Source organism: Peromyscus californicus, unplaced genomic scaffold, assembly GCF_007827085.1.
Source record: "Peromyscus californicus insignis strain IS unplaced genomic scaffold, ASM782708v3 Scaffold_11__1_contigs__length_118956290, whole genome shotgun sequence".
Taxonomy (NCBI): Eukaryota; Metazoa; Chordata; class Mammalia; order Rodentia; family Cricetidae; genus Peromyscus; species Peromyscus californicus.
In genome coordinates, this window is record NW_026294402.1 from 118,049,986 (window position 1) to 118,076,052 (window position 26,067).

General features: G+C 43.1%; 1 protein-coding gene across 8 annotated transcripts in view; it reads left to right on the forward strand.

Annotated features, from left to right (window-relative positions):
• The window catches only part of Lars2 (leucyl-tRNA synthetase 2, mitochondrial), a 183,163-nt gene that overhangs the window by 87,611 nt on the left and 69,485 nt on the right, over window positions 1-26,067 (forward strand). For all 8 annotated transcript variants that reach the window (XM_052725662.1, XM_052725639.1, XM_052725633.1 and 5 more), the window contains 2 exons: window positions 7,979-8,070; window positions 10,114-10,174. In XM_052725662.1, coding sequence (XP_052581622.1) covers window positions 7,979-8,070; window positions 10,114-10,174 — 153 coding nt within the window. The remainder of the gene's footprint in view (window positions 1-7,978; window positions 8,071-10,113; window positions 10,175-26,067) is intronic.

A 26,067-nucleotide genomic window follows, 5' to 3' on the forward strand; every position in this document is an offset into this window, starting at 1 on the left:
AATTGCTAGTAGCTATTGCCACTGAAGAAAACCGGTATCTATCTCTGTCTCTGCCATCCACCCCCAGTAAACACTGACTGCTCTGGGGGAGGGGATCATGGGCCTTCCATCCTACTGTGGCTGGTGTGGAGGCATAGGCAAGCTAGGTACAATCGGAAGGCAGGTAAGTGGAGAAGCCAGGGATCTCCTCCCTGGCTCTCGCCTCAGCCACTGCCCAGCTCCTTGTGGCTCCATCTGGTAAGATGAGCACATTTACATGCCTGCTCTCACATCAGCCATGGGCCCTGCCCACTGCTACCTCAGTCTCTGTCAGATTTGAGGTAGTGATGCTGTCCTGCCTTTCTGAATTTTGGGGTGGCTTCACTGTCTTTGTAGCTTCTCATCCAACTTACTTAGAGGATTTGTTCTAAGAACTAGATTGTGTGGTTTTTCAAATTTTGAAATGTACTGAATTCTTGTTCTTCTTTCTCCTCTTTTCTTCATTCCTCCCCCACCTCCCCCTACCCCGACAGGGTTTCTTTGTGTAGCTCTAGCTGTCCTGGAACTCACTCTGTGGACCAGGCTGGCCTCAAACTCGGAGATCCGCCTGCCTCTGCCTCCTGAGTGCTGGGATTAAAGGCATGTGCCGCTGCCGCCTCGCTGAAGTGTACTGATTGCTAATTTAAGTAACTGGGACTTCTTGATTCTGAATAATTTTACATTTATTATCTTAAAATTATCACTTTTTATCTTCTGCCACCTTCCATGATGTCACATTCCCACTGTTCTGAAATGACATGATGGATTTTTAAAGTATATCTTAAGTAGGTTTATAAAAATAGATCAAATATCTGGAAAAAATGAAGCTATAGGAAGCATTCACACCTAAGAAGAGGTTAGCTTAGGGAATAAAAAGAGGTCAGCTTAAATCAAGAATGCTCAGGGTCTGCCATGTATTCTTTATTTCAAGAAGGGGCCTTGTTATGTTGCTCAGGCTGGCTTCAAATTCTCAGTAGTTCTTCAGCTTTTCAAATAGCTGGGATTATAGGTGTGTATCACCACAACTACCTGTGCCCTAGCATACCAATGCAGATGTCCATTTTTCTTTATGGTAGATTGGCATGTTTGTACATGTACGCTATAGGTGCAATAACTTAAACTGTGGAAGTTCATTGATATAAAGAGAAATGTCATTTTAAAACTAACCAGAAGAGGAGTTGGAGAGATAACTCTGGTTAAGAGCCCTGGCTGCTCTTCCAGAGGACCAGGTTCAATTACCAGCACCCACATGGCAGCTCAAAATTGTAACTCCAGTTCTAGAGGACCTGACACCCTCACACCAATGTACATAAAAAATGAAAAAAAATTCTAACCAAAAGAGTGTAAAGTTCTTCTAGTGAATGGTTTGGACAATTTTTGCACAGAGAAGCCAAGGGTAAGAAACTATAGCTATCTTTTTTGTTTTGTGGTATTTGAGGTTAAAGCTATAGCTTTGCACATTCTAAGCATGCCTTCTACCACTCAAAGCCCAGAGATAATATCATGTGCCTGGAATGTGTTACATGATAGCTGAGTTTTATTTTGTTTTTGAAGCAGGGGTTTACTGTGTAGCCCAGGCTAACCTTGAATTCATGATCCTCTTACCTGAACTTCCTGATGCTGGAATTACAGGTGCATGCTATTGACTAGGATACAATCTTCTGCCAGAGGGACAGACACTTGGGTCTATTGCAATGATGCTTAGATCTTTACTTCCTATTTCTCCCACATTGGGAGTGAGACATCCTACAGCAAGGAAATGCTCTCTACATGTGGCCCCAGGGCTTATGAGCAGGGAACCTTCCTAGTTTAAAGAAATTTAACTTGCAGGGACATTTAGTCCAGTGACCTGGTGGATGGTAGAAGGAATGCTCCTGACTTTGAGTTATAGGAAAGACTTCCCAGAGTGGGTTAGACAGTTGAATTTGTTAATTTTTGTGAAGAATTTTAAATATTAAGATTTTCTGACTTTATGTTCATAGACAGCTTGGATAACATGTGATCTAAAAATATCTTCTCATGTTAATTCTATCTGAAAATGAAAATAGAAATGAATAAGTTTGTTATATAAATGCAGACGTTTGTGTGTGTGTGTGTGTGTGTGTGTGTGTGTGTATGAGATATGTGATATATGACAGTCTTTTGCTGTATTGACTTTATCTAAAAATCCAGATAGCACCTAACAGAATGTTAATGGGCAGAAACATTGGACCAGTGCCATTTGTGGTTCTGACAAAGACTCCAAGTGATGATTAAGTTCCCTTTTCTGTAGAACAGTTACACAACAGCTACCCTGTTCTTCCAAGGAAGCAACCTGGGAGAATTCAGTGCAGCTCAAGCAGAACTCAAGTGCAGGCCTGGCAGTATGGAAGAATTCCTGAATCACCCAGAACCAGGGATTTTAGTTCCTGAAAAAGAGGGGGGGGGGGGGGAGAAAGCAAACACAGGAAGACTGTCTTCTGTGGATACAGCAGTGTTCCAGAGCAGGCTGTGTCTTCTGTGGATACAGCAGTGTTCCAGAGCAGGCTGTGTCTTCTGTGGATACAGCAGTGTTCCAGAGCAGGCTGTGTCTTCTGTGGATACAGCAGTGTTCCAGAGCAGGCTGTGTCTTCTGTGGATACAGCAGTGTTCCAGAGCAGGCTGTGTCTTCTGTGGATACAGCAGTGTTCCAGAGCAGGCTGTGTCTTCTGTGGATACAGCAGTGTTCCAGAGCAGGCTGTGTCTTCTGTGGATACAGCAGTGTTCCAGAGCAGGCTGTGTCTTCTGTGGATACAGCAGTGTTCCAGAGCAGGCTGTGTCTTCTGTGGATACAGCAGTGTTCCAGAGCAGGCTGTGTCTTCTGTGGATACAGCAGTGTTCCAGAGCAGGCTGTGTCTTCTGTGGATACAGCAGTGTTCCAGAGCAGGCTGTGTCTTCCGTGGATACAACAATGTTCCAGAGCAGGCTTTGTGCCAAGGACGCTTGTTTAATGAGGCTTCCTGGCTCCTGGGGACTGAAACTTAGGTTAGATCAACTTCAGCAAAAAGGGAGGTTTTGTTTTGATAGATGCTGGTGAAACTCACAGGATCCAAGGAAATGTTGCAGGGGCTTAGGCACTCTGGGTACTGGGACCAGGTCCTTGAGGCTCATCTGGGTCTGGACCTGCTTCAGCTTCCGTTCTGCTTTCTCAGATGTCACCAGGAGGTTGTCCTACCACTGGGAATCCTTGTGAGAAGAGTCCCTACCACTGCAGTAGCTAGTATATCTTCAGAAAAGCCTGGGGAAGGGTCCAAACTCATGGGTCCTTCTCTGTTATGGAAGAGTTTTGAAATTGGCCATCTATACCAGAGCTGTGTGAAGCTTAAGAGGAAGCAGTTTCTGAGATGGGGGATGCTTTTAGGGAGGATGGAACACCCCATATTTCATGGAAGGAAAGAGACCTCATGTCTCAACTGTGTTGGGATATATCTAGTCAGGTTCCCAAAGCTGAACAGAATAGATTTACTCAGTGAATGTTAGAATTTTGGTTTTAGAGATTTGTATACATGCTGAGGCAAGAGCTAGCTCACAGTAGGCAGTAAGGGAAAAGGACCCATGCTGAAAACTATATATCTCCCATATATGCTACTATGGGTGTGGTATTGTATTCCCCCAAATATTGTGCATGCTAATAAACTTATCTGGGGTCAGAGACAGAGCAGCCACAATACTAAACATAGAGGATAGGCAGTGGTAGCACACACCTTTAATCCTAGCATTCCAGAGGCAGAAATCCATGTGTTCAAGGATACAGCCAAGCATGGTGACTCACGCCTTTAATCCCAGAAAGCGAGCCTTTAATCCCAGGGAGTGAGGCAGAAAGCAGAAAGATATATAAGGTGTGAGGACCAGAAACTAGAAGCATTTGGCTGGTTAAGCTTTCAGGCTTTCGAGCAGCAGTTCAGCTGAGAGCCATTCGGATATGAGGACACAGAGGCTTCCAGTCTGAGGAAACAAGACCAGCTGAGAAGTTGGCCAGGTGAGGTTAGCTGTGGCTTGTTCTGTCTCTCTGATCTTCCAGTGTTCAACCCAATACCTGGCTCAGGTTTGATTTTATTAATAAGAACTTTTAAGATTCATGCTACATGTGGGAGTGGGTGTTAAGGTAAAAAGAGAATAGAAGGGTTGAAAAAAATGAAGCCAAGAGCACTAAAGATGGAGACAAAGATACTTGCATCTGGATTTGAGATATCCAAGTGGACCATAAGAGACAAATAGGCTCCAGGAAACAAGACCAGTGATAACAGGCTAGCTGGCTAGCTTCCAAAAGACCTTTCCCCTTTGGGAGATACATGCTAGATACTGTTGCTTATTACATATTCTTGCTTTTAATGCAGCTAATTATAATAGTCTGAGATGTAGTAAGGATGGCTGATAACATGCCAGCACATTATCAGGAAAGAGATCCCAGACAGTACTGTAGACAAGACAATAACAAGAACACGGCAGTGAGAATGAAGAGAGCTCCATATAATTGACAGTACTTGGGACACCCTAAATAAAGGTCAGGGACAGCAACAACAGTGACTGTAGTCAGGATGAAGACTAACAAAGCCAGGGCACTCAGTGCAATTGACATTAAGCAAGACACCTGGAAACGGGAAGGAAGTAACCCTAGCCAAATAACTAACAGCTTGCATATAGTCATGGTCAGTAAGCCAGAGCCAGAGGTGGACAGAAGGGCCTTCAACCAACCTTAACTAGGGGAGCAGTGCATGAACATCAGATGATTGTCTTATTGTTTGGACCAGGGGAACATGTTGAGTGTATGTGGGCCTTCCTTTGGCTTCACCAATGAGAGCCCCAAGAATTAACCATTCTCAATAGAGATTACCTCAGTCTTTTGTCCAATATCTGCCATTACCCTATAAAAACGTGGACAAAGGAAATGGTTCTTCTGTCTTGGAACTCCACCCTCTCTCAAGAGTTTCTTCTCACTCTTAAGTTCTTGATTTTTCTATAACTCTTAATAAAGCCTGTTCCATCTCGCATACTCCCATGAGAATCTGTGTCATTAATCTTCGTTGGTGTGAGACAGCATACTCAGCACCACTGTCCCAGGTTGATTTTCTTATAAACTTGAACATCCAGTATCTTAAGTCCTTAGGTCATGCATAACTTGACTTTGAAAGGTCCCATCACACTCAGAAACTCTGCATCAGTACTTTTGTATTCTGTACAGATGCCTATGATATAATGTTAAATGAAAAAGGCAGGTCACGAAATACTTTGTGTAACAGGTTCTATTCCCATAGAAACTACATGTTCCTGTATATGTTTGGATGAGTATTTTGTCTGCATGTATGTCTATGCACCTTGTGCATGCAGTGCCCACAGAGACCAGAAGAGAGCATCGGATGCCATGGGACTGGAGTTATAACAGTTTTGAACTGCTGTGTGGGTGTTGGGAATCAAATCTGGGTCCTTTGGAAGAGCAGCCAGTGCTCTTAACCATTGAGCCATCTTTTCCAGTTCCAACTGTATTATGTTTTTAATTTGAAAAACATCAGTGAAGAAAAAAAAAGAATAGGGATCTATTTCCAGTTGACTACAGAAGATTTGGGGACTTTTTGCCCTTATGCACAAGGAAAGTTAAACCCACAGGCATCCTTCAAAGGAAGGAGATGCTTACCTGTCTCTCTGGAATGCTTGGAATGGATATAGTTTACAACCTGGTGATCCTTTGCTATCTGTTGAGCCAACCTCCACCCACATCCCCCAGAATTTATGCTTTACTTATCCTAGACCCTTTTACCTAAATCTTGAGCATTGCTTCTAGGCCATGAAACCCATCCTTATGAGTGATGTCATTTCTGCCTTACAACAGCCTAAATGACTTCAATGTTAACACCCACAGTCATTATGTTTACCTCAGTCATTCTCCTTAAATCCTAAATCCTGGGCTCCATCTCTAAGTCAACAGTACCCATCTTCTCTGTGAAAGAAACTTAAACACATCTTAAGCTTTGCTATACTCAGGGGACTGAGTTAATTGTTATCAAAAAACTTTTTATTTCCCAAAATTGCTGTGCTTAAATATGGCTAAAATAAATCAACTGATGTCAGACTCTCAAAGTTTAGCTGAGCACCAGTTACTTAAGTTGGACTGATCGAGTTTCATTCTTCTCTTACCTGGATTATTTCCCTGCTGCCTGCAAGGACCCTGTTGTGGAATATTTGTTTAACCAGCCAAAGATGTGTTAACATTTGTTCATGCTGCATTTGTTAACTATGTAAAGATGTGTTGCATTTGCATAAATTAAATAAAATTAACCTGGGCCTAGAGAGGTGGGGTTAGCAACTGGTTGACAGGAAGTAAGAGAGGGGAGCTTAGCATTTTTTTTTTTTTTTTTAGTTGGGGCAGTACAGAAGGGAATGCCTTCTGGGTGCCAGTAAAGAGAGAAAGTTAGTCAGTTCTCTCTCTCCTCTCTCCCTCTCCCCCTCTCTCCCTCTCTCTCTCTCTCCCTCTCTCCATCTGTCTATCTATCTATCTATCTATCTATCTATCTATCTATCTATCTATCTATCTATCTATCTATCATCTATCTATCATCTATCTATCTATCTCTCAAGTTTTTCGAGACAGGGTTTCTCTGTGTAGTTTTGGTGCCTGTCCTGGAACTTGCTCTGTAGATCAGGCTGGCCTTGAACTCGCAGAGATCTGCCTGCCTCTGCCTCCCGAGTGCTGGGATTAAAGGTGTGCACCACCACCTCCCAGCTGCTACTCTCTCTTAAGCGCGAAGGTTTTCATTCTAGCCTTTGAAACTTTTATTAGAACGATAGAGATTTAGTTAGAACTACCTTTAGCATCAGCAACAGAGCCATTGCCTGGGGGAACAGAATTCCCCCAAGGCTAAAGTGCAGCCACTGTAGAGAAGGTAACACAACAGACCTACCCCCGACCCCCAAGGAAATGACCTTCTACCCAGTTCTTAGTCTTAAATGTGGCTGGTGGCTGCTGCATTGGAGAACACAGTTCCATAACTGGAAAATTCTAGCATGAGACATTTTGAAAGCCTAGACATTTTATTTTTCCAAGACAGACAATCTTGGTTTTGGTGGTCTCGTTAGACATGGTCTCACTGTGTAGACCAGGCTGGTCTGGAACTCATGGAGATCTGCCTGCCTCTGCTTGCAGAGTGCTGGGATTAAAGATGTGCAAACCTATTGAGGCAGTATATCTTAAACCTAGGTCTCTAGCCAGCTTGTTCCTAGGGTTCCCTGTTTCCACCTTCAGAAGAAGCTGCAATTAGAGATGGACTGCCATGTCCACTGGCATTTATTTGGACCCTGGGCATCCAAGCTCCCATTCTCTTGCTTTGTGGCAAGCACTTTAATCACTGTGCCATCTCATCTCCCCAGCCCTGTTCTGTTTTTTTTTTAATGAGCCATGGTTTACTTTGGAGTACCTCTTCCTGAGCCAGTGATCCGTTTTAGTTAGGGGGGCAGTGTTCTAGCCTTTCTCTTGGCCAACTATTTTTTCATACTGAATTTTGTAAGGCTTTATATGAAGCTTTCTGGATATCACTCTTAACCCTTTACTCCCACCTCACTGTCCAGTTATGAAAATGGTCTCAGGTTTTATGGGATGATTGGTAGAGGTTCTGCATCTGTACTTGGAACATATTCTTTATTCTTCAATGGACATGTTCTTTGAAGAGACTTGCTTTATCATTTTCTTTGAAAAAAAATTTTTTTTTAGACCAGACTCCTGAATCCCTGTTCACAAGGCTCTGTAAAAAATGAAAAACAGTGATAGGCAAAGGAAGGAGGGATCATGACAAACGTCCCTCCTGAAACTCAGATACCATGTGAAGAGGGCAGCCTGGAAAAGAGGAAGGTAGCAGAAGGAAAGGTGTTTCTTCCTGGTGAGGCATGACTCCTTTTTATAAATCCATTGTCATGTTTTCTCTGTCATTTCCACTTTGTTCTTTTATACCAGGTTATCAACCCCATGGGGTGGGATGCATTTGGATTACCTGCCGAAAATGCTGCCATCGAGAGGAATTTGCACCCAGAAAGCTGGACTCAAAGGTAAATGTTTAATGCGTACTCAAACACTTGTATATGGGAACCTTTTTAAAATATTTTTAAGTCTATGCATGAGAGAGACCAGAAAGCAAAAAAGAACAAACACAAAAACCACCGCAACATTGGCAAATTGCCAAGAGGAAAATAAACAGGAAGGTGTGCACTGGTGTTTGTCTAGTTAGTTAGTTAGTTAGTTAGTTAGTTAGTTAGTTAGTTAGTTAGGGGGCAAGGTGCATGTGTCACAGTGGCACATATGGAGGTTATGGGACAATTAATGGGAGTAAGTTCTCTTCTTCCATTTTGTGGGTTGTGGAGATCAAACTTGGGCTGTTAGGCTTGGAAGAAAACACCTTACCCACTGAGCTGTTGTGCAGCTCCTGATATTTGCCTCTTAATACTCTGTATTCCTAAGAAATACCAAAGAAGGTTGGTGTTTGTTTTTTCAGAGGTTGTTTGGATGCTTGTTATTTACCAAGCTATTCTTTCTTGGAGCACTTACCTTTATGAAGAAAGCAAAGTGGAGAGAATTGCATTTGTTCAGTTTCAACAGGCTTCTTGTCTTTTAGACCTGAGTTTGAACTATATCATTCTCATTTTCTGTGAAAATTTAATTTTTGTTTTCATCATTTATGAGCAAGGAACAACTTAGTGTAGCTACCTGAGGCTAGGTGTGGCTTTTTCTTAATGCCCCATGGCTCAGACTTCCCAGCCCTCTCCCTGCTGGTAAAGTATGGAACACCTTATACTAGAATCTTCTTGGACCCTTCATCATCTCACCCTTCAGATGCAGAAGGGCAGTTCAAGGGCCTGTCTTTGGAACCTCCACTGACTCTTCTCCTTTTCCCTCCTATCCCTTTACCACCTGCCCCCCTTTCTTTAAGATGAATATACATGAATGTATAGGTATGGGACCCCATACATGTGCTCAGCTGAACATGTCCACTGGGAATCACTTTACTGTTCTGAAACAGGGTCTGTCATTGAGCTGGAAGCTTACTGTTTTAGCTAGTCTGGCTGGTCAGTAAGCTCTCAAGACCTCCTTGGCTCTATCTGCCCCAAGGCAAGGATTACAGCATGCAAGCCATGGATTTTTTTTTTACATGGATTGTGGGGATTTGAATTCAGGTCCTTGTGCTTGTAAACTGAGCACTCTTATCTCCCCCCACCCCAACTATCCCCCACAACACATACACACACTATTTCCCAGCCCCTTCACCACTCTTATTTCTACCCAAGGCTGCATGGCAGGAAACTCACTGTGCTCTCTTTCCAACATATAATTAATTCTAGATTAATGGAAGTGATATAAAAGGATAAAAGGATAAAATGACAACTCTAATAAAGTAGATCAAATGTGGCATAAGTTGATTCCCAGCAACAAGAACTAAATTGACTAGTGAACTTCTCTGTTATCCAATCTTGGGACAGGTTTAGGTTCTGATTGACAGAACACTGTGTGGTTTCTTTTGAATTTCCCAAGTTTGTACATTAAGAGTGGTGTGTGTGTGTGTGTGTGTGTGTGTGTGTGTGTGTGTGTGTGTGTGTGTGTGTAGGTTTAACATTCACACACACAGTTCTGGGGATTGAATCCAGACCTTACACATGCCAGGCAAGAGCTTCTTCCACTGAGCTCCAAGCCAGTCTGGACATAAAGGTTTTTATTTGTTCATTTGTTTATTTATTTATGTTTTAGATCTCTTTAAAACTTGCTTGCTTGACTTAACTCTATATAGAACATAGACATATGGAGAGTCCAGGATCACACATTCTAGAGGTTGCTTGTCAGAGTGGCCAGGGGAAGGAGCTGCCTCCAGGCCCAAGACCAAGGTGACATCTAGTGATGAGTATGTCCAGATCCTGTGTGTCTGCTTGCATATTGATATTTTACTGACTCTTACGGTTTGTTTTTCTGCCAGGGCAAAGCAACAGTTAAGGCTTCCTTGACTGAGCTAGACTTTTAAGTTTTCTAAAAACGTCCTTAAAATGTCGTTCATCTATGGGCCTGACTTCCTCTCAAAGTCAAACTTGCTTCCCTTTGTTCCACAGCAATATTAAATACATGAAGAAACAGCTTGACCGCCTCGGCCTGTGCTTCAGCTGGGACAGGGTGAGTCAGCCTTTCTTCCTGAGGGCTCTGCTCTGTTCAGGGAAAGGCCTGATTTCGTGGGGCTCTTCCTCCTGTTTTTGTTGGGAGAAGGAGGGGAGTTGACAGGTCACAGGAGGGAAGGCTTAGTACTCCACAAACACAACAGAACCTGAGTGGGTATTTTGCCTGTGAACAAGTAATTTTCTGTGGGATTAAGCTAAGAGAGTTAACTTCTTTGACTTCATAATGGGCTGTGCTGTGTGTGGCAAAGGCTTTGCACAAGGATTTCTGGCTCATAGAAACAATTTAAAGGGATTATTGGAATCCACATTAAAGTGATTAAATGTTAACCTGCTGATCCTCTGGGTGATTAACTGGCCATTTGTTTATATTTTATTCTGTACTCAGAATCAGTAAACACACAGTTCTGCCACATGCAGTCTTTGGTCTGTATCTCTATCAAAGTTACACACCTGGGGCTGGAGAGATGGCTCAGTGGTTAAGAGCACTGACTGCTCTTCCAGAGGACCTGGGTTCAATTCCCAGCACCCACTTGTCAGTAACAACTGTCTCTAACTCCAAGATCTGGCACCTTCACACAGACATACATGCAGGCAAAATACCAATGCAAATGAAATAAAAGTACCTAAATTATTAGTTTTTTTTTTAAAGTTACACACAAAAGCCAATGGGAAATCCCAGACTCAGGAGGGTTCACAGAGGATCATGCCAGCTGTGAAAAAGACCTTTAGAGGCCCAGACATTGGAGGAGTAAGCTGCTGGGTAAAAGCTGCTGTTTGTCCTTCAGTGAAAGGCCCCATCCATGCTATGATCCCTCTTATCACCCACTCACTCTGCAGACTGAGTGGGGTTTTACTGAAGCATTGGGATAAATGTAAATTCAAGTCCCTTCCTTTCCTAGCAACCTCTTGAATGATTGATATAAAATGAGTATGGTGGAAAAAGACAAAGGCTGTGCTGTTAAAGAGAACAACTGTCCATTTAAATTTGTTTAAAAAAAATTGTTTTGTTTTGGGGCTCTCCCATGGGAAATTGTGGGGTTCTGCCAAGGGAAAAGCTGGTTGTGACCTTTTATAGGGGTGAGGGTGAGGGACTTGGGAGTGAGGATATTGTTGCAGCAGTAGGGGGCTACATGTCTCTCCTTCCTGAAATTGTTTGCCCAAGGTGGAACAATTTATTTAAACAAATTTAAAATGACAGTTGTACTCTAAAGGATCTACTGACTATTTAGTGTCTTGATTGTAAAACAGGATTCCTACAAGATTACACATGACCATGTTCAGTCTTTATTGGTCAACCCCAAGCCCCAGTGACACACTTTCTCTAAGGCCATGCCTACTCCAATAAGTTCACACTTCTTAATCCTTTCAAATAGTGCTGCTCTCTAAGCGTTCAAATACATGTGCCCTTGGGGGCCATTCTTACACAAACTACCGTAACCATCCATTGTCTTAAAAAACCAAAAACAACAAAAATAGCAAAACTTTTAGGACACGCCTAGAAGTTGGCAGGGCACTGCAGATGTTTTGCATATTATAAGATCACAATCAGGAATTGACACCAGTATGATACTGTTAGCTAGAGCTTAGTTCTTATTCAGATCCCCTCCCACATCTGCAGTATTGTGCTGTTTAGTTACTTGCAGGTTTGTGTGACCACCAGCTGCTCCATTGTCTGTTTGATAGGAATGTTTAAGGTCAGCCAGAGTCATCTCTACCTGCGGTCCACTTTACATGCCCATTTTGATGCTTCCTGGAATTGTAGGTGTGGTGGTGGTGAGGTATTGTGGCTCTCTGTTTCAGAAGTTTCATTTTGGTAGGATGGTTTGAATTTCTGGGCCATGGTGAGGTAGAGCATCATGTTCAAGCAGAGCTGTTCCTTAATGGCAGACAGGAAGCTGAGACAGTTTTCTTGGAGTCTCTTTCTCTGCCCTGGCAACTTAACACTGTCCTCAGCGTCCTTTCAGTGTGGATCCTCGGTTTTAGTTTCGCCTGCTGTTTAGAATATGAATGCTCTTGCCCAGGACCCTTCTCAAGAGCTGACTTTCTCTAAGCTCATTGCCTACGCAGCCCTCGGTCCCACCTTGGTCACCATTCTTTCAATCTTTTTTTCTTCTACTTTCTGGAAAACTTGTTGTTTTTATGTAGAACCAATGTTGCTTTTAGTATTGGTACTAATTTGTTTTTGTATTTTTAGATTTATTATTTTCTTTAATTTATCCAGCCCCATTTTTCTTCTCAAGAAAAGAAATGCCTTTTCTTAGCTAGGTGCCTTTTCATTATTTTGCTGTTATGTTCATCATAGACCACATATGTTCAGAAGTTTTCTGGAGTACAAACAGATATTTAATGAAAATTTATTTTTGCTTCCTACAATGTCTTTCACAGTTTAGAATGTTGCATGCTCCTTGTTTGTTTCAGAATCCCTCCTGGACTGAGTTTTCTGCTGTTTTCTTCCTTTATGACAGAGGTGGGATAGTGTGTGATTGAAGAGAACCATCAGTCTGAGGGGAGGAGAAGGGACAAAATGAGGAGGCCAAGGGCCAGTTTATTTGATTGACGAGATAAAACTGTGCTCTTTGCAAGCCATAGTCCCAAAGTCTCATAAAAACCAGCAGATGGCTAAGTGACAAGTAGCCTAATATTTGAAAAATAAGATAGCTCAGCAGTGCTAGCTTGTCCCCAGACAGAAGAGACATAGCCTTGTAGTTGGGTCATAGCTTCTTTCTTCCTGAATCTCCCTGGGTGAGAAGTCCTGTAGGAGGCCCAGCTCTTGAGCTATGTGCTCATTGTCCGTACAGCAAAAGATGAATTCTCTGGATTGTGAAGCATACATTCCTAGAATTAATGCGTTTCTAGTGAGCCAAGATGATTGTGAAGTGTTCTCAAGAACTTTCAGATGTTATTCCCAGAGCAATGTGTGCCGTGTTGAGAAGAAACTGAAAGCTGAATGCAACTAGCTCAGCATCTTTTAAAGGAAGAGGAGAGAGGGAGAAAGAAGAGAGAAAGGAGTGGGGAGAGAGGGCTTTTATTTGTGAAGCACTTACTTTCTGGAATAATTGGTAGACTTTCTGAAAAGGTGTAGACTGTGTTTATGTTAGTCAGCTTACCATTACTAACAAATACTGAGATTATCAACTCACGGAGAGAAAAAGATCATCCTGGCTCACAGCCTAGGAGGATCCATGATTGATTAAGTCTGTGGAGAGGAATTAGCATATCATGGCAAGGAGCATGCCAAAGAGCAGAGCTGTTCACTTCATAGGCAGGAATGGATGGGAGAAAAGGGAGAGGAAGAGACTGAGGATATGGCCCCTGAATGAAAAAAAGAAATAATGTCTGAGTGAGGTAACCCAGAACCAGAAAGACAAACACGTTATGTACTCACTCATAACAGGCTACAATCCACAGCCCCAGAAAAGCTAGGTAACGAGGACTCTAAGAGGAATGCATGGATTTCCCTGGGAAGGGGAAATAGATGAGATTTCCTGGGTAAACTGGGGGCAGGTGGAGGGGGTGGAGGGGAGGGGAACATGAGAGATTGGGTTGAGGTGAGACAGAGGGGGAGAGTAATGAAAGAGATCTTGATAGAGGGGGCCATTTTGGGGTTAGGGAGAAACCTAGTGCCAGGGAAACTCCCAGGAATCCACAGAGATGACTCCAGCTAGGACTCCTAGTAATAGTGGAGAGGGTGCCTGAACTGGCCTTCTCCTGTAATCAGATTGGTGACTGCCTATTGTAATCAGAGACTCCATCCAATAACTGATGGAAGCAGATGCAGAGATCCACAGCCAAGCACTGGGCCTAGCTCTGGGAGTCCAGTTGAAGAGAGGGAGGAGGGATTGTATGAGCAAGGGGAGTGGGGGAAGATCATGATGGGGGGAACCCACAGAGACAGCTGATCTAAGTTAGAGGGAGCTCACTGACTCTGGACTGACAGCCAGGGAACTTGCATGGGACCGACCTAGGCTCTCTGCTTGTGGTGACAGTTGTGTAGTTTGGTCTGTTTCCCCTAGCAGTGGGATCAGGACCTGTCCCTGGCACATGAGCTGGCTTTTTGGAACCTATTCCCCATGCTGGGATGCCTTGCCAAGCCTTGATGCAAGGAGAGGAGCTTGGTTCTGCCTCAACTTGATATACCATGCTTTGTTGATGCCCATGGGAGGCCTGCCCATTTCTGAACGGAGGAGGAGTGGATGGAGTGATAAATGGGAGGTGGGGGGAGGGAACAGGAAGAGAGGAGAGAGAGGAAACTGTGGTTGATATGTAAAATAAATGAAAAAATTTAATAGAGAAAAAGAAATAAAAAGGAAAGAAATAAAAAAAAAAAGACTGCTCCTAGATATGGTGAAGGAGAAGGTTTATTATCCATAGAGGGAGAGCATAGCCAGAGGCACGGACATCTGGGAGACTCCAGAGTGAACATGGCTATACTGAGCTGGGCCATATGAAGAGAAGGGGAAGGGAGAGGGGTTGAGGAGTCGCTGACCGAGAGAGGTGGCCTGGGCTAAGAGACTGGCCAAGAGAGTCAAGGGTAGACGAAAAGAGAAAAGGGGATTAGAAGAGCAAAATAGCTGGATTATAGGGAAGGGCAGCTGGAAAAAGGGCAGCCCAGCCCTGGGCTGGAGAAGTTTGGGGTAGGGAGTCTTTATGCCATCTAGGAGGGCCCTTAACAGATAGGGACTGAGGAATGCCGTGAGAACCTGGCAGCCAGATCTACTTTGATGTGATAAATAGGCACATCAGCTGATATTCAGGAGAATGGGTCATTGGTTGAAATCTGAAATTTCTTGGGTTTGGATGAGGACAGGTATTGCCTTCTGCCTCTCAAGCTCAGAAGGATGAAGTAATCTTTGAAGGAAATGATATTGAGCTTGTTTCAGATTCAGTGGCCTGATTTAGCAAGCCACAACAGGTAACAACAAGGATATCAGAAAGTTTTTGAATGGTATCTTCGTGTCTGAAAAGGGAATAGTGTGGCAGGCTAATGAGTAAGACCTAAGTTACCCAGCTCCAGAAACAAGATCCTGAATTATAAGTATGATTTGGAGTGTCTTTTGGGACAATGAAAGACTTGTATTGGGAAAAAAAAAAAGTGATCTCATGCTCTTCTCGAAGGGCATGTGGCCAAGAGAGATATTCAGTGTAGTTACCTGCAGGACTTTGGGAGAGGCTACATATGAGTAGGAGCCAGGGCAGCAGAGCTGCTGCCCTGTACTTAGCCTGTGTTTGTACTAGATTAGACCTTTTGTTGGCTGTGAGTTTTCCAAATTTTTCTCACCAGTCTGGATAAGGCTGGGTGTCTACTGTGGATAGCACTGATACTTTACATCTTGCATAACGGTAAACAGCTATTAAGAGTGCCTTCTATACCTTACAGCCTGAATAAGACCCAGTCGGCACTGAGGGCTTTGTGGCATCCTCTTTGTCTATACAAGTATTTTTGTTTCCATCTCTCTTGCTTTCTCATCATGGTGTAATTGCATCTGTAAAGAATTCAAGGCTGGAGAGATGACTCTGCAGGTCAGACTGCTTGCTGTGTAGTCATGAGGTCTAGAGTTCAGATCCAGCACTCATATAACAAGCCATGTGTCCCCCACACACCTGGAACCCCAGCTTAGAGTGGGGTGGAGACAGCAGGATCATTTTGGCTTGCTATATTCCAGCCTCGCTTGTAAAACGAGTTCCAGGTCAAGGAGAGACCTTGCCTTAAAGGAACAGGTAGGAAGTGATAGAGGATGGTAGTGTTTTCTTCTGGCATCATATAAATGTACAAGTGTACACACACACACACACACACACACACACACACACACACACACACACTGACAGAGGGAGGAGGGAGGGGGAGGAGAGGAAGGGAGGGAAAGAGAGGGAGGGAGAGGAAGCGAGCCTGAGAGCAGCTAACATGCTTTAGCACCGTGGATTAGCAGCTCACACATTTCACATTTCCAGGGCTATGTTGGGATTTCTTCCTGCCTCGGGCTTACCTGTTTCGGTCTTTCCTTCCCCACCTTGGATGGTGATTATAGTTCAGGAATAGTGTCCTCTTCATCCCAAACACACAGGCCCTGCATCCTTTCTGCCTGAGTTCACTTTCAGATACCATGGTTACGATTACAAAACGAAAAGTCATTATTGCTTCAAGGTCCTGGCACCTTATTTACATATGTGACTAAACATTGAATTGGAATGGTTGAACCACTAGAAATAGCTAGCCCTATGGGGTAGCAGATATATTTTTAAATGAAGTTTTTAATTTTAAAGGAATCAAAAGCATCTTAAAACAAAAAGTACTTAGAGGTAGGTGAGTGCCTGACAACCAGGTTAGGGAGAAGCTTCCATTGTGAGAGCTCAGAGCCAGTTGCCTTGACAACATGTGGCAGACACTCCAAGTATTTGACTAAGCTAGTCTCCTTTTAGGTCCTTCCTTACAAGCAAAGCTGTTTGTCTGGCCAGTCTCTAGCTCTGGGTTTCTGGTGCTCCCTCAGAAAAATGAGTGTTTCCTTTGGATGTTCCCTGTAGTAGAAACTCACTTTTAAGAGGGAAAGGTGGAGCTTTGTTTTTGCCAAAGTGATTTTGCCCTCCTCCACTTGAACCCTAGCCTAAAGTAAATAAGTTAATTAATTAAAATTTAAAAAAGAAATCACTGGGTTAGGAGCTGGGAAATGGTTCAGTCACTAAAATGCCTGCTGTACACGCACAAACACCTACATAAAGGCTGGGTGAGGACTGGGAGTGTGGAGCTGGGGGATCCCTGGAGCTTGCTTTCTAGCCAGCCTAGCCACACTGGTAAGCTCCAGGTTAGTAAGAGAACTCCCCCACCCCTCACCCCCAAAAAATAAAATAGAGAGTGACAGAAGATGCCTGTTGTTTGCCTCTGGCCTCTACATGCACATATGTGAACACACACATGAACATGTGTAACCCCCCTCTCCACTCCCTCTCACCCCCCACCCCCGCATACTTTCTGCTGGGCTATCAAGGTACTTTTCTGTGACTTTTTCTAAGTTTATGGTTTTATTTCTTGGTCTTTGTCTCAGGTGAAATTGCTCACACTGTGGCAAGTTTTTCCAACTCATTCTTAGTGGGGCTGCAGATAGCTCTGTAGTCACCAGTTTGAATTGTGAGTTATAAAGAAGGTGTTTTCTTCTGTCTCCTGGCCCTCATCCATGTCTAAGAAATTGCCTTCACATTGTCAGGAAACTTAGAAATTGGCCTCGTGAAAGTATCTGTTGGAAGATTCTGCCCTGTTGAACTTGAATGTTTGAGGATGTTTCAAATTACATAAATTGCATCAGTATGCCTTTTAGAAAGATGGAGTTCTGGTCTCTGCTCACCTAGGCTGAAAAGAAATTGCAACTCAAACTAGTGAACCTCCTCTGTAGCTTTATGGAGAGTGTTCTGTCCCTAAATGTCAAGGTAGCAAAGCTGTCCATTTGTTAGATTGCCTTGATGAAGTTCTTGTCAGTTGGCAAAGAATAATTACCAAGAAATTTAGCAAATTGTTGCTTTTTGTCTGCATATAAGTAGCTCCTAGGATCTTGAGTAGTATGGGCAGGAGAAATTGTCAAGTCATCAGGTACATGGTAAAACTCAAATACACACACAGTACACACACACACACACACACACACACACACACACACACACTTCTGAAGAAGAGCTATTTTCAGTAAGAAATATGGTGTCTTCAAAACTGCAGACCTTGATCTTCCTCCTGTTAATATTCTAAGTTTTCTTTAAGAAATGTAGAATTCAAACCTTTCAAATAACTTAAGAACTTAGTTTGTGGCCCCAGATTTGGAAAGGAAGACCTTTAAGAAAAAAACACCCACTCTATAAAAGTGCACTGTCTAGCATTTGTCAGTTTTGGTTTTCTTTAAATGTTCGTTTTCAATCTAAAGATAGTGCCACATGGAAAAAACATAGTTGCATAAAAAAATGAGTGCTTAGTCAAATGTAGGTTCAAGATTAATTAATTACACAGATATTAACACCTTTTCCTTCAATTCTGCAAAGAGGTGAGCAAAGAAGAAATAGGAGGTTTGATGCAGAACTGTGGCAAAATGGAAACTGACAGATGGAAAGAAGAGGAACAAAGGAAAGAGGCCAGGAGAAAGCCGCAGTGAGGTCTCAGTAAGCTTGGCTAAGGGAATCATGGGGATGATGGTCCAGGAAGAAGGAGGGAGAAGGGAGGCCACATACATGGCCAAATGTGGTCCTGAAGATGTCAGGGAGTCACCGGGAAAGATGTAGCTTGGATGGAATGTAGCGAGACCTTGAGAGGAGAGACAGCCCTGGCCTGGGAAGCTGGTCAGGGTAAAGGTGCCAGCACCCTTGCTTCTCTTCTCTCAAGGGGACAGGTGGAAAGGGGTGGGATAGACAGACATGGAAGGAGATGCTTACAAACTTCGCTGAAGAGTGGTGAGGCTTCTCAGAGGTGGAAAAAGGATCATCTTCCTGGACCTGAGCCCTGCTGTGTGCAGCTGGACCTGGAATGGCATCCCCTGTCATTCTCTGTTGTGGACAGTACTCTGTGAGTCTGTAGAGTTGAGTCGTGAGTGAATGCAAGTGCAGATCCATTTTCCTTTCTTCTCTAACCCCCTGTCCACTGGTGTGCCTTAGGACACGGAAGACCTATGTCACTGTCTTCTCATTGGTGAGTTAAAGAGAGCAGAAGTATAATGCTGAGCCAGCATGACAGTAGATCATTGAGCATAGGACCTCATTGTGAAGCCTTCTGAAAGGCTACTGTTCAGTGTTTCAGGTCTGGAAATTGCTAATGATAAACAGTTCTCCATTTGTCTTTGGAGTTTTGGAGACTCTGCACACAGATTGCTTAAATCACTGTGTGGTGTGTTGGGGAGGCATTTCTCAATGAGGTGCTGTGAATAAGCCAGACTGGGATTCCAGGAACAATAGTACACTCATTTCTCTAAAAACCTGTTGTATTTATAAAATTATCTAGAACTCTTCCTCAGGCCAGAATTGCTTTGCTTTGCTTTGTTTTGGAAAGGGCATCATGCTGTAGCCCAGGCCACCCTGAAACTCACTGTGTAGTTCAGACTGGCCTCAAATTCATGGGGATTCTCCTGCCTCAGCCTCCTGAGTATGAGATTATAGGTGTTTATTGCCACATTAGCTTTGGCCTTGTCTGTTTTATAAATATGATGACCCTTAACTCTTAGAATGAATGTTTTGTTTCATGAAGATTCATGAACCTTTGGTACACCCGAGGGGTTGGCAGATTTGGAAAAGCAGGTGGGTGCTCCTCAGATCTCTTCACCCTTACAGTGGTTGCAGCATCTGTGTCAGAACACACTGGTAAGGTCAGAGGAAGTTGTCTGACCTGCAGTGCCCCAGGTCATCCAGGGCTTGGGGCCCTAATTCTGTCCTGTGCTCCTCCACTCATCTTCGTAATCGACAGCCTGCTTGAGAAGTCAATAAAATTTAGGGGCATAAATAACAAGGCTAGACAGTCTGCTACGTCATAACTGAGGGAGGGCACTTGGCCTTTAGGACTCATCCTAGTTTGATGGTGAACTGCTGCCCCCCATTTGTTCTTGTCACCTTCCAGTCATTAGTCTCTCTTACTAACAACCTTTCTTGAGATTTACTTATCGTTTGGACTTAGGTGACTTAGCTGTGTCTCCAGTGCAGGGTCCGTCATAAGACTGTCATCTAGGCCAAGGCTGAGGTATATGTCTGGTGAACCATCTTAGTAACCTTCGCTCTTTCCTCCCTTGTACTAAGGATTGACCCCAGAGCCTCTTGTATGCTTCACAACATTCTACCACTGAGCTGTGTGGTACTTAGCCTACCTTTCTAACACTACCCCCAGCTCCTTGCCCTTGGACTATCCCACTACTTCCATCTTCCGAGTAGCTGGGATTACAGCCCTGTGCCACTCCCCTTCTCATTATTACACTAAGTAGTGATGCCTAGGACTCACTATGTAACCTAGGCTGGCCTCAAACTTTCAATCCTCCTGCCTCAGTCTCCTACTACTAGCTTTCTCTAGAGAAAAAGAAAAAGCCCTAGACAAAAACAACAGGAAGAGCTGATTCAGACCCAAACCAGGACTGTGCTAAGCTATCAATCACCATCTATGTCCCTCTTCTGCCTAGGGATTGCTGAAGGGCCTCTGAGTGTCCTTCCCCGACATCAGACCCACCTAGATGTTTCTTGAGCAAGGAGTAGCTGCCTAAGGCCACACCAGTGGAGCACCAGGTGGATCCTGAATGCCATGATTCTAACATACAGTGCAAATGTTCTGTATCACAGACATAACCAGATCTTGGTGCCTCAACCTCCTGGACATCATCAATGCCAAATCACTGGGCCTGAAATCACTGTCACACTGGCTTAATTGTTAGGTTAAATTATTCAAGGGAGTGGTTGGTTTCCAAGAGGTTGTTTTGAGCCTCTTTTTTTGTTTGTTTGTTTTTCAAGACAAGGTTTCTCTGTGTATCCCTGGTTGTCCTGGAACTCACTTTGTAGACCAGGCTGGCCTGGAATTCAGAGATCTGCCTGCCTCTGCTTCCCGGGTGCTGGGATTAAAGGCGTGTGCCACCAACGCACAGCTGTTTTGAGCCTCTTTGTGTTCTGAGAGAGTATATCTTCTGCCTTGGGTTCTATGTTTACCTATAAATCTGTGAAATATTTTTTTACACCAATCCCAGGCAGTGTAAAGTGTAGGATCACAATGTGGAGGAGTCACTTCACTGAGGTCCCAGATAGACAGCTAGATGGTGCTCTCTAGAGTTCACAGAGTATAAAAGCTGACACCTTGATAGAGAGCTATGTGGAGTGAAGCCAAATTGTAGCTGCTTTCAGAGCTATGCATTTGAATTACCTGACTATTTGTGTTGAAACCAATAATACATTAATGCAGGTGTGGGCTTATTTGTGTATGAATGATTTCCACACATGTATGTATGTGCACCATGTGCATGCCTGAAGAGGGTGTTGGATCTCTTGGAACTGGACTTACAGACAGGTGTGGGTTGCCAAATGTATGCTGGAACCAGTCCTTTGCAAGTGCAGCAAGTGCTCTTGACTGCTGGGCCAGCTCTCCAGCTGTGTGAACTCATTTGAAAGCAGGGAAAAGTAAGGTACAGAAATGTTGGGGGACTTGGGGACAGTCAGCCCTGTTTGCTTTTTCTGTGGTCTCACCAAGAAGTCTTACCAAACTATGTCTTCTGTGCCTGTGGGCAGATGAGGATGGAAGGGAGCCCCACCCCACAGATAGGTGTCTGAGTGGGTCCTGCCGATGTGGTTGAATCTGAATATTTGGGTTCATGGGCTAGATTCCAAGGGTGATCTTTAAATATTTCTGTGTGTTGATAACTGTTTTATTGGGGGACAAACCAGTATATCCCATATGTCTCTCTGACTTCAAAATAGAAACATTTATTACATAAACTTACTACATGAGATTTTCTAAGTCAGACCCCCACTTGGGGGCATATTCAGTCATTTAAACTCTAGATGCTAAAATACATCAATTGTCCCTGGCACACAAAGGTTTCTGGCGCTTTGCCAGTCATGTTCAGGGGAGGGACCAAATCTGACGGAGGAGGGAAACTAAGTAAATAGACTAGCCCCAGGAGATGATATTTAATCTCCTTTGTTACCTCTTATGGACCGCCCACTAGAGAGTTGCCTAGTTAATGTTCCTTTGATCTGCTTGTGGCTTCAGACTTAAATTGAAATAATATAAACCCTTGGATCAAGATTGCTCTATTAGCGTTTAAAGCTAAAAAGAGTGTATGGTGCCTCACCTCTGTAAACCTAACACTTGAGAGGGTGAGACAGGAAGATTGCCCTGAGTGTAAGACCAGCCTAGGTTACATACAAGATTCTATCTCAAAACACAGAAAATGCAACCCATGTATAGCTGAATGAGTTGAGGGGACTGTCTTTTTTTTTTTTTTTTTTTTTTTTTTTGGTTTTTCGAGACAGGGTTTCTCTGTGCAGCTTTGTGCCTTTCCTGTAGACCAGGCTGGCCTTGAACTCTCAGAGATCCACCTGGCTCTGCCTCCCGAGTGCTAGGATTAAAGGAGTGTGCCACCACCACCTGTTGAGGGGACTGTCTTTTATGTTAACTCTGTAGTGTTAAAACATACGCCCACTAGATGGTAGGCACCTAAACTCACTCAAGGTGCGCGCACGCGTACACACACACATACACACACACACACACACACACACACAAGTGCACGTGTGAACACTCAGTGGTGACGAAGAATTGTTTCTAGCCAAGTAATCATCAGGGAGCAGAGTTTCTGTTAATATTTTCATGGGTGTTAAGTCCTATGGTCTCTTGACTGTAGAACTGTGTTTTGAATAAGTAGTTCACAGTGAACTACTTATTCAAAAGAGGGTTTTGATTTTTAATCAGTTGGCTAAACTAAAAGCTTTTAAGTGATGTAATTTCAAAAAATGCCTTTGATGACTTTAGAAGACTAGAATTCACTGTTTTCATTTTACTCTGTTCCTAATGGGCAGATCACACATCCAGAAAGGATGTGTGACTCTCAAAATGTCCATTACTTGACTTAGTAAGAAAGCTGGACTATCATAGTAGGTAGGTTTAGCATGGAGAACACAGTACTTTCCTCAGGCCTAGCCTCCTTGGGTACAGGAGTGGCCCTGACCATTCAGCAGCTAACATTATGTTTCCTACAGATGGAAACAGATGCAGAAGCAACAATAGAACAGGTCAAGTCCAGATGTGAAGTTAGGGGAAAAAGTAGGGCCCAAACTCCACACCCCTCTTTCACCTTGAGCTGATGATGCCCAAAAGGAATATAGGTGAATGGTTGGCTAGGTAAAGATCTCTCTCTCCACTTACTTTACCCTTGCTTTTCTACTTCAGGTAAAACTGATTTCTAAAACCACAAACCTAGTTGAAGATAATGCTGTTCTGTTGCTATGTGACTTTCATTCAGTGCCTAGAAGCAGATCCAGGGGCTTAGAGTGTGTATTATAAAACAATTCATTATAAAATATTCTCATTATAATGCATATTCTTTATAATTCATATTATATTTTATTATAATATATTCATTGGAAAGATGTAGCTAGAGTTTTCCTGTCTGGCCCACGGTCAGGACAAATCTCTCTCACCTGCCAGTCCCACAGCTGCTCAGACCCGACCAAGTAAACACAGAGACTTATATTGCTTACAAACTATATGGCCGTGGCAGGCTTCTTGCTAACTGTTCTTATATCTTAAATTAATCCATTTCTATTAATCTATACCTTGCCACGTGGCTCGTGGCTTACCGACATCTTCACATGCTGTTTGTCATCACAGCGGCTGGCAGTGTCTCTGACTCAGCCTTCCACTTCCCAGCTTTATTCTCTTCCTTGTCCCGCCTATACTTCCTGCCTAGCCACTGGCCAATCAGTATTTTATTTATTGACCAATCAGAGCAACACATTTGCCATACAGAACATCCCACAGCAGAAAGATTTTGATATTTTATTTTGAGCAACTCAAATACACACAAAATAAGCTGTTAATGGGTCCCATCGCTAGTTTCATTTTTTTCTTATTTGCTTTACATACTTCTTTAAAACTAGAGTGGATAAAGATTTTTTTAAAAAAGGTGTTTCTACAATAGCAAGGTCTAAGAAAATTTTCCCATAATCCTCACCCACCCTACCCTTCAATTCAATCTATTTTCCTTGTGTATTTGTGACCTCAATGCAATGAGAATTTAACTATGAAACTTAAATGAGGTATACAAATTTGCATACAGACTTTTACATGTCTAACTTATTCTTAATTCAGCAGCATTTTTGGGGTACCTCAGTGTTGGAGAGCATAAGATGATGAGTAAAACAAAATAGAAGATGGCTCCTGACATGTTTGTTAAAAATGGAAGTTTTAAAGATACTTGACTAGAAAACTAAAGAGAATAATTCTGTGCCATGCTAGCAGGTCAAGGTTGAAAAGTCAGCATTAGCATTGATAAAGTTGATTTGGAGAGGCAAGCTACTCCCTGTCAGTTAGTCTGATTCTTGAGCTGGTAGAGTTCCTCATGCCTGGCACCCCTGTATACCAGGTGTCTATGGAGTCCCTGGGAGCTGGTGATTCATGTATGTGGCAGAGAAACCACAGCTTAGGTATTGTGGGGGTCAGGCTGCTGGGGACCACCATTTGATTGGCTAGTTTGTCAGTGTGTCTTTTTCTTTTTTTTTTTTTTTTTTTTTTTTTTTTTTTTTTTTTTTTTTTTTTTTAGTTTTTCGAGACAGGGTTTCTCTGTGTAGCTTTGTGCCTTTCCTGGAACTTACTCTGTAGACCAGGCTGGCCTCGAACTCACAAAGATCCACCTGGCTCTGGCTCTGCCTCCCGAGTGCTGGGATTAAAGGCGTGCGCCACCACCGCCTGGCTGTCAGTGTGTCTTATCATGAGGAGATGGAAATGGTGGTCAGAGTTGAGTTATTCTGCACCTTTAAAAAAGATTCATTTATTTATTTTATGTATATGTATATTTTGTTTGCATTTATGTCCGCACACTACTCAAGGGCATCGGATTCCATGAGACTACAGATATAAATAGTTCTGAGCTGCCATGTGGGTGCTGGGAATTAAACTCAGGACCTGGAAGAACAGCCCATTCTCTTACTGAGCTGATTCTCTCTAATCCCTGTTCTGCATTTTAAAAAACTGTTTTCTGGGCTGGGGTTACAGCTCCATGTTAGAGCACTTATTAGCATGCCTGAGTCGTTGGATTTGATCTCTATTACCATCCCAAAGTTTTGTTTTTTCATATTAGCACTCTGTTATTTAAAACAACAACAATAACAAAACAGCATATAAAACAACCAAGGAAGCTAGGAATGCAACTCAGTTGATAGAATGCTTGCCTAACATGCATGAAGCCCTGGGTTAGATCTCCAGCAGCACACAGTTCAGGTGTAGTAAGTGGCATGTGCCTGTGATCTCTGCACTCAAGAGATAGAAGCAGGTAGATCAGAAATTCAGAGTTTGAGGCTAACCTGGAATACATGAGATCCTGTCTCAAAAGGAGTGAGCGAATAAATCTAGCATAAGAAAGGCCACCCTTTTAGATTACTGCTTCCTACTATACCTGCCTTCCTCCTGCGTTTGAAGCTTTCCTCACTTGTTCATCTTCAGGAATATAGAAGTGCTCTGCATTTGGGGTAAAGTATACCTACCTTTCCTTGAAAGTCAGCTACAAATGGAGCCATTTGAGACACACTTTCCTGTTACCCCCTGTAGGAGGACTTTTCTTTCCCACCCTCCAGTTCCCAAATAACTGACAGGGAGACTCAATATTAATTATAAATGCTCAGCCGATAGCTCGGGCTTATTACAAACTAGCTCTTACAACTTAAATGAACCCATATCTAAGTTCTACCACGTGGCTCATGGCTTATCACCTCGTTTTGTACATGTCCTGTTTCCTCTGTGTCTAGCTGTCAACTCTCAAGACTCCTCTCTTTTTCTTTCCAGCGTCCTCCTTGTCTGGCTTGCTTGCCGTGCTATAGGCCAGTCAGCTCTTTATTAACCAATGCGAGTAATACATATTTACAGTGTATGAAGATTGCTTCACAGCAACCCCTTTTCTCTTTTTCCACCTATGGCAGTGCTGAGGACTAACTTCAAGGCCTTGGGGTTGTTAGGGAAGCACTCTACTTCTAAGGGACACACAGCCCTTTATCCACTTTATTTACGCTTTTTAAAGTTCAATAGAAAAAGGAAGTACATGTCGGTTATAATCTGGTTTGACTTTACCAACTTCAAACGTCGTCAGTTTGTCAAGGTCCATTTTTAAAAATTCTATATTAAATGTGTTTTTCAGGCAGAAAGTAAACTTTAGGAACTTTTGATTAATCTCCCCATGTTTGATTCAT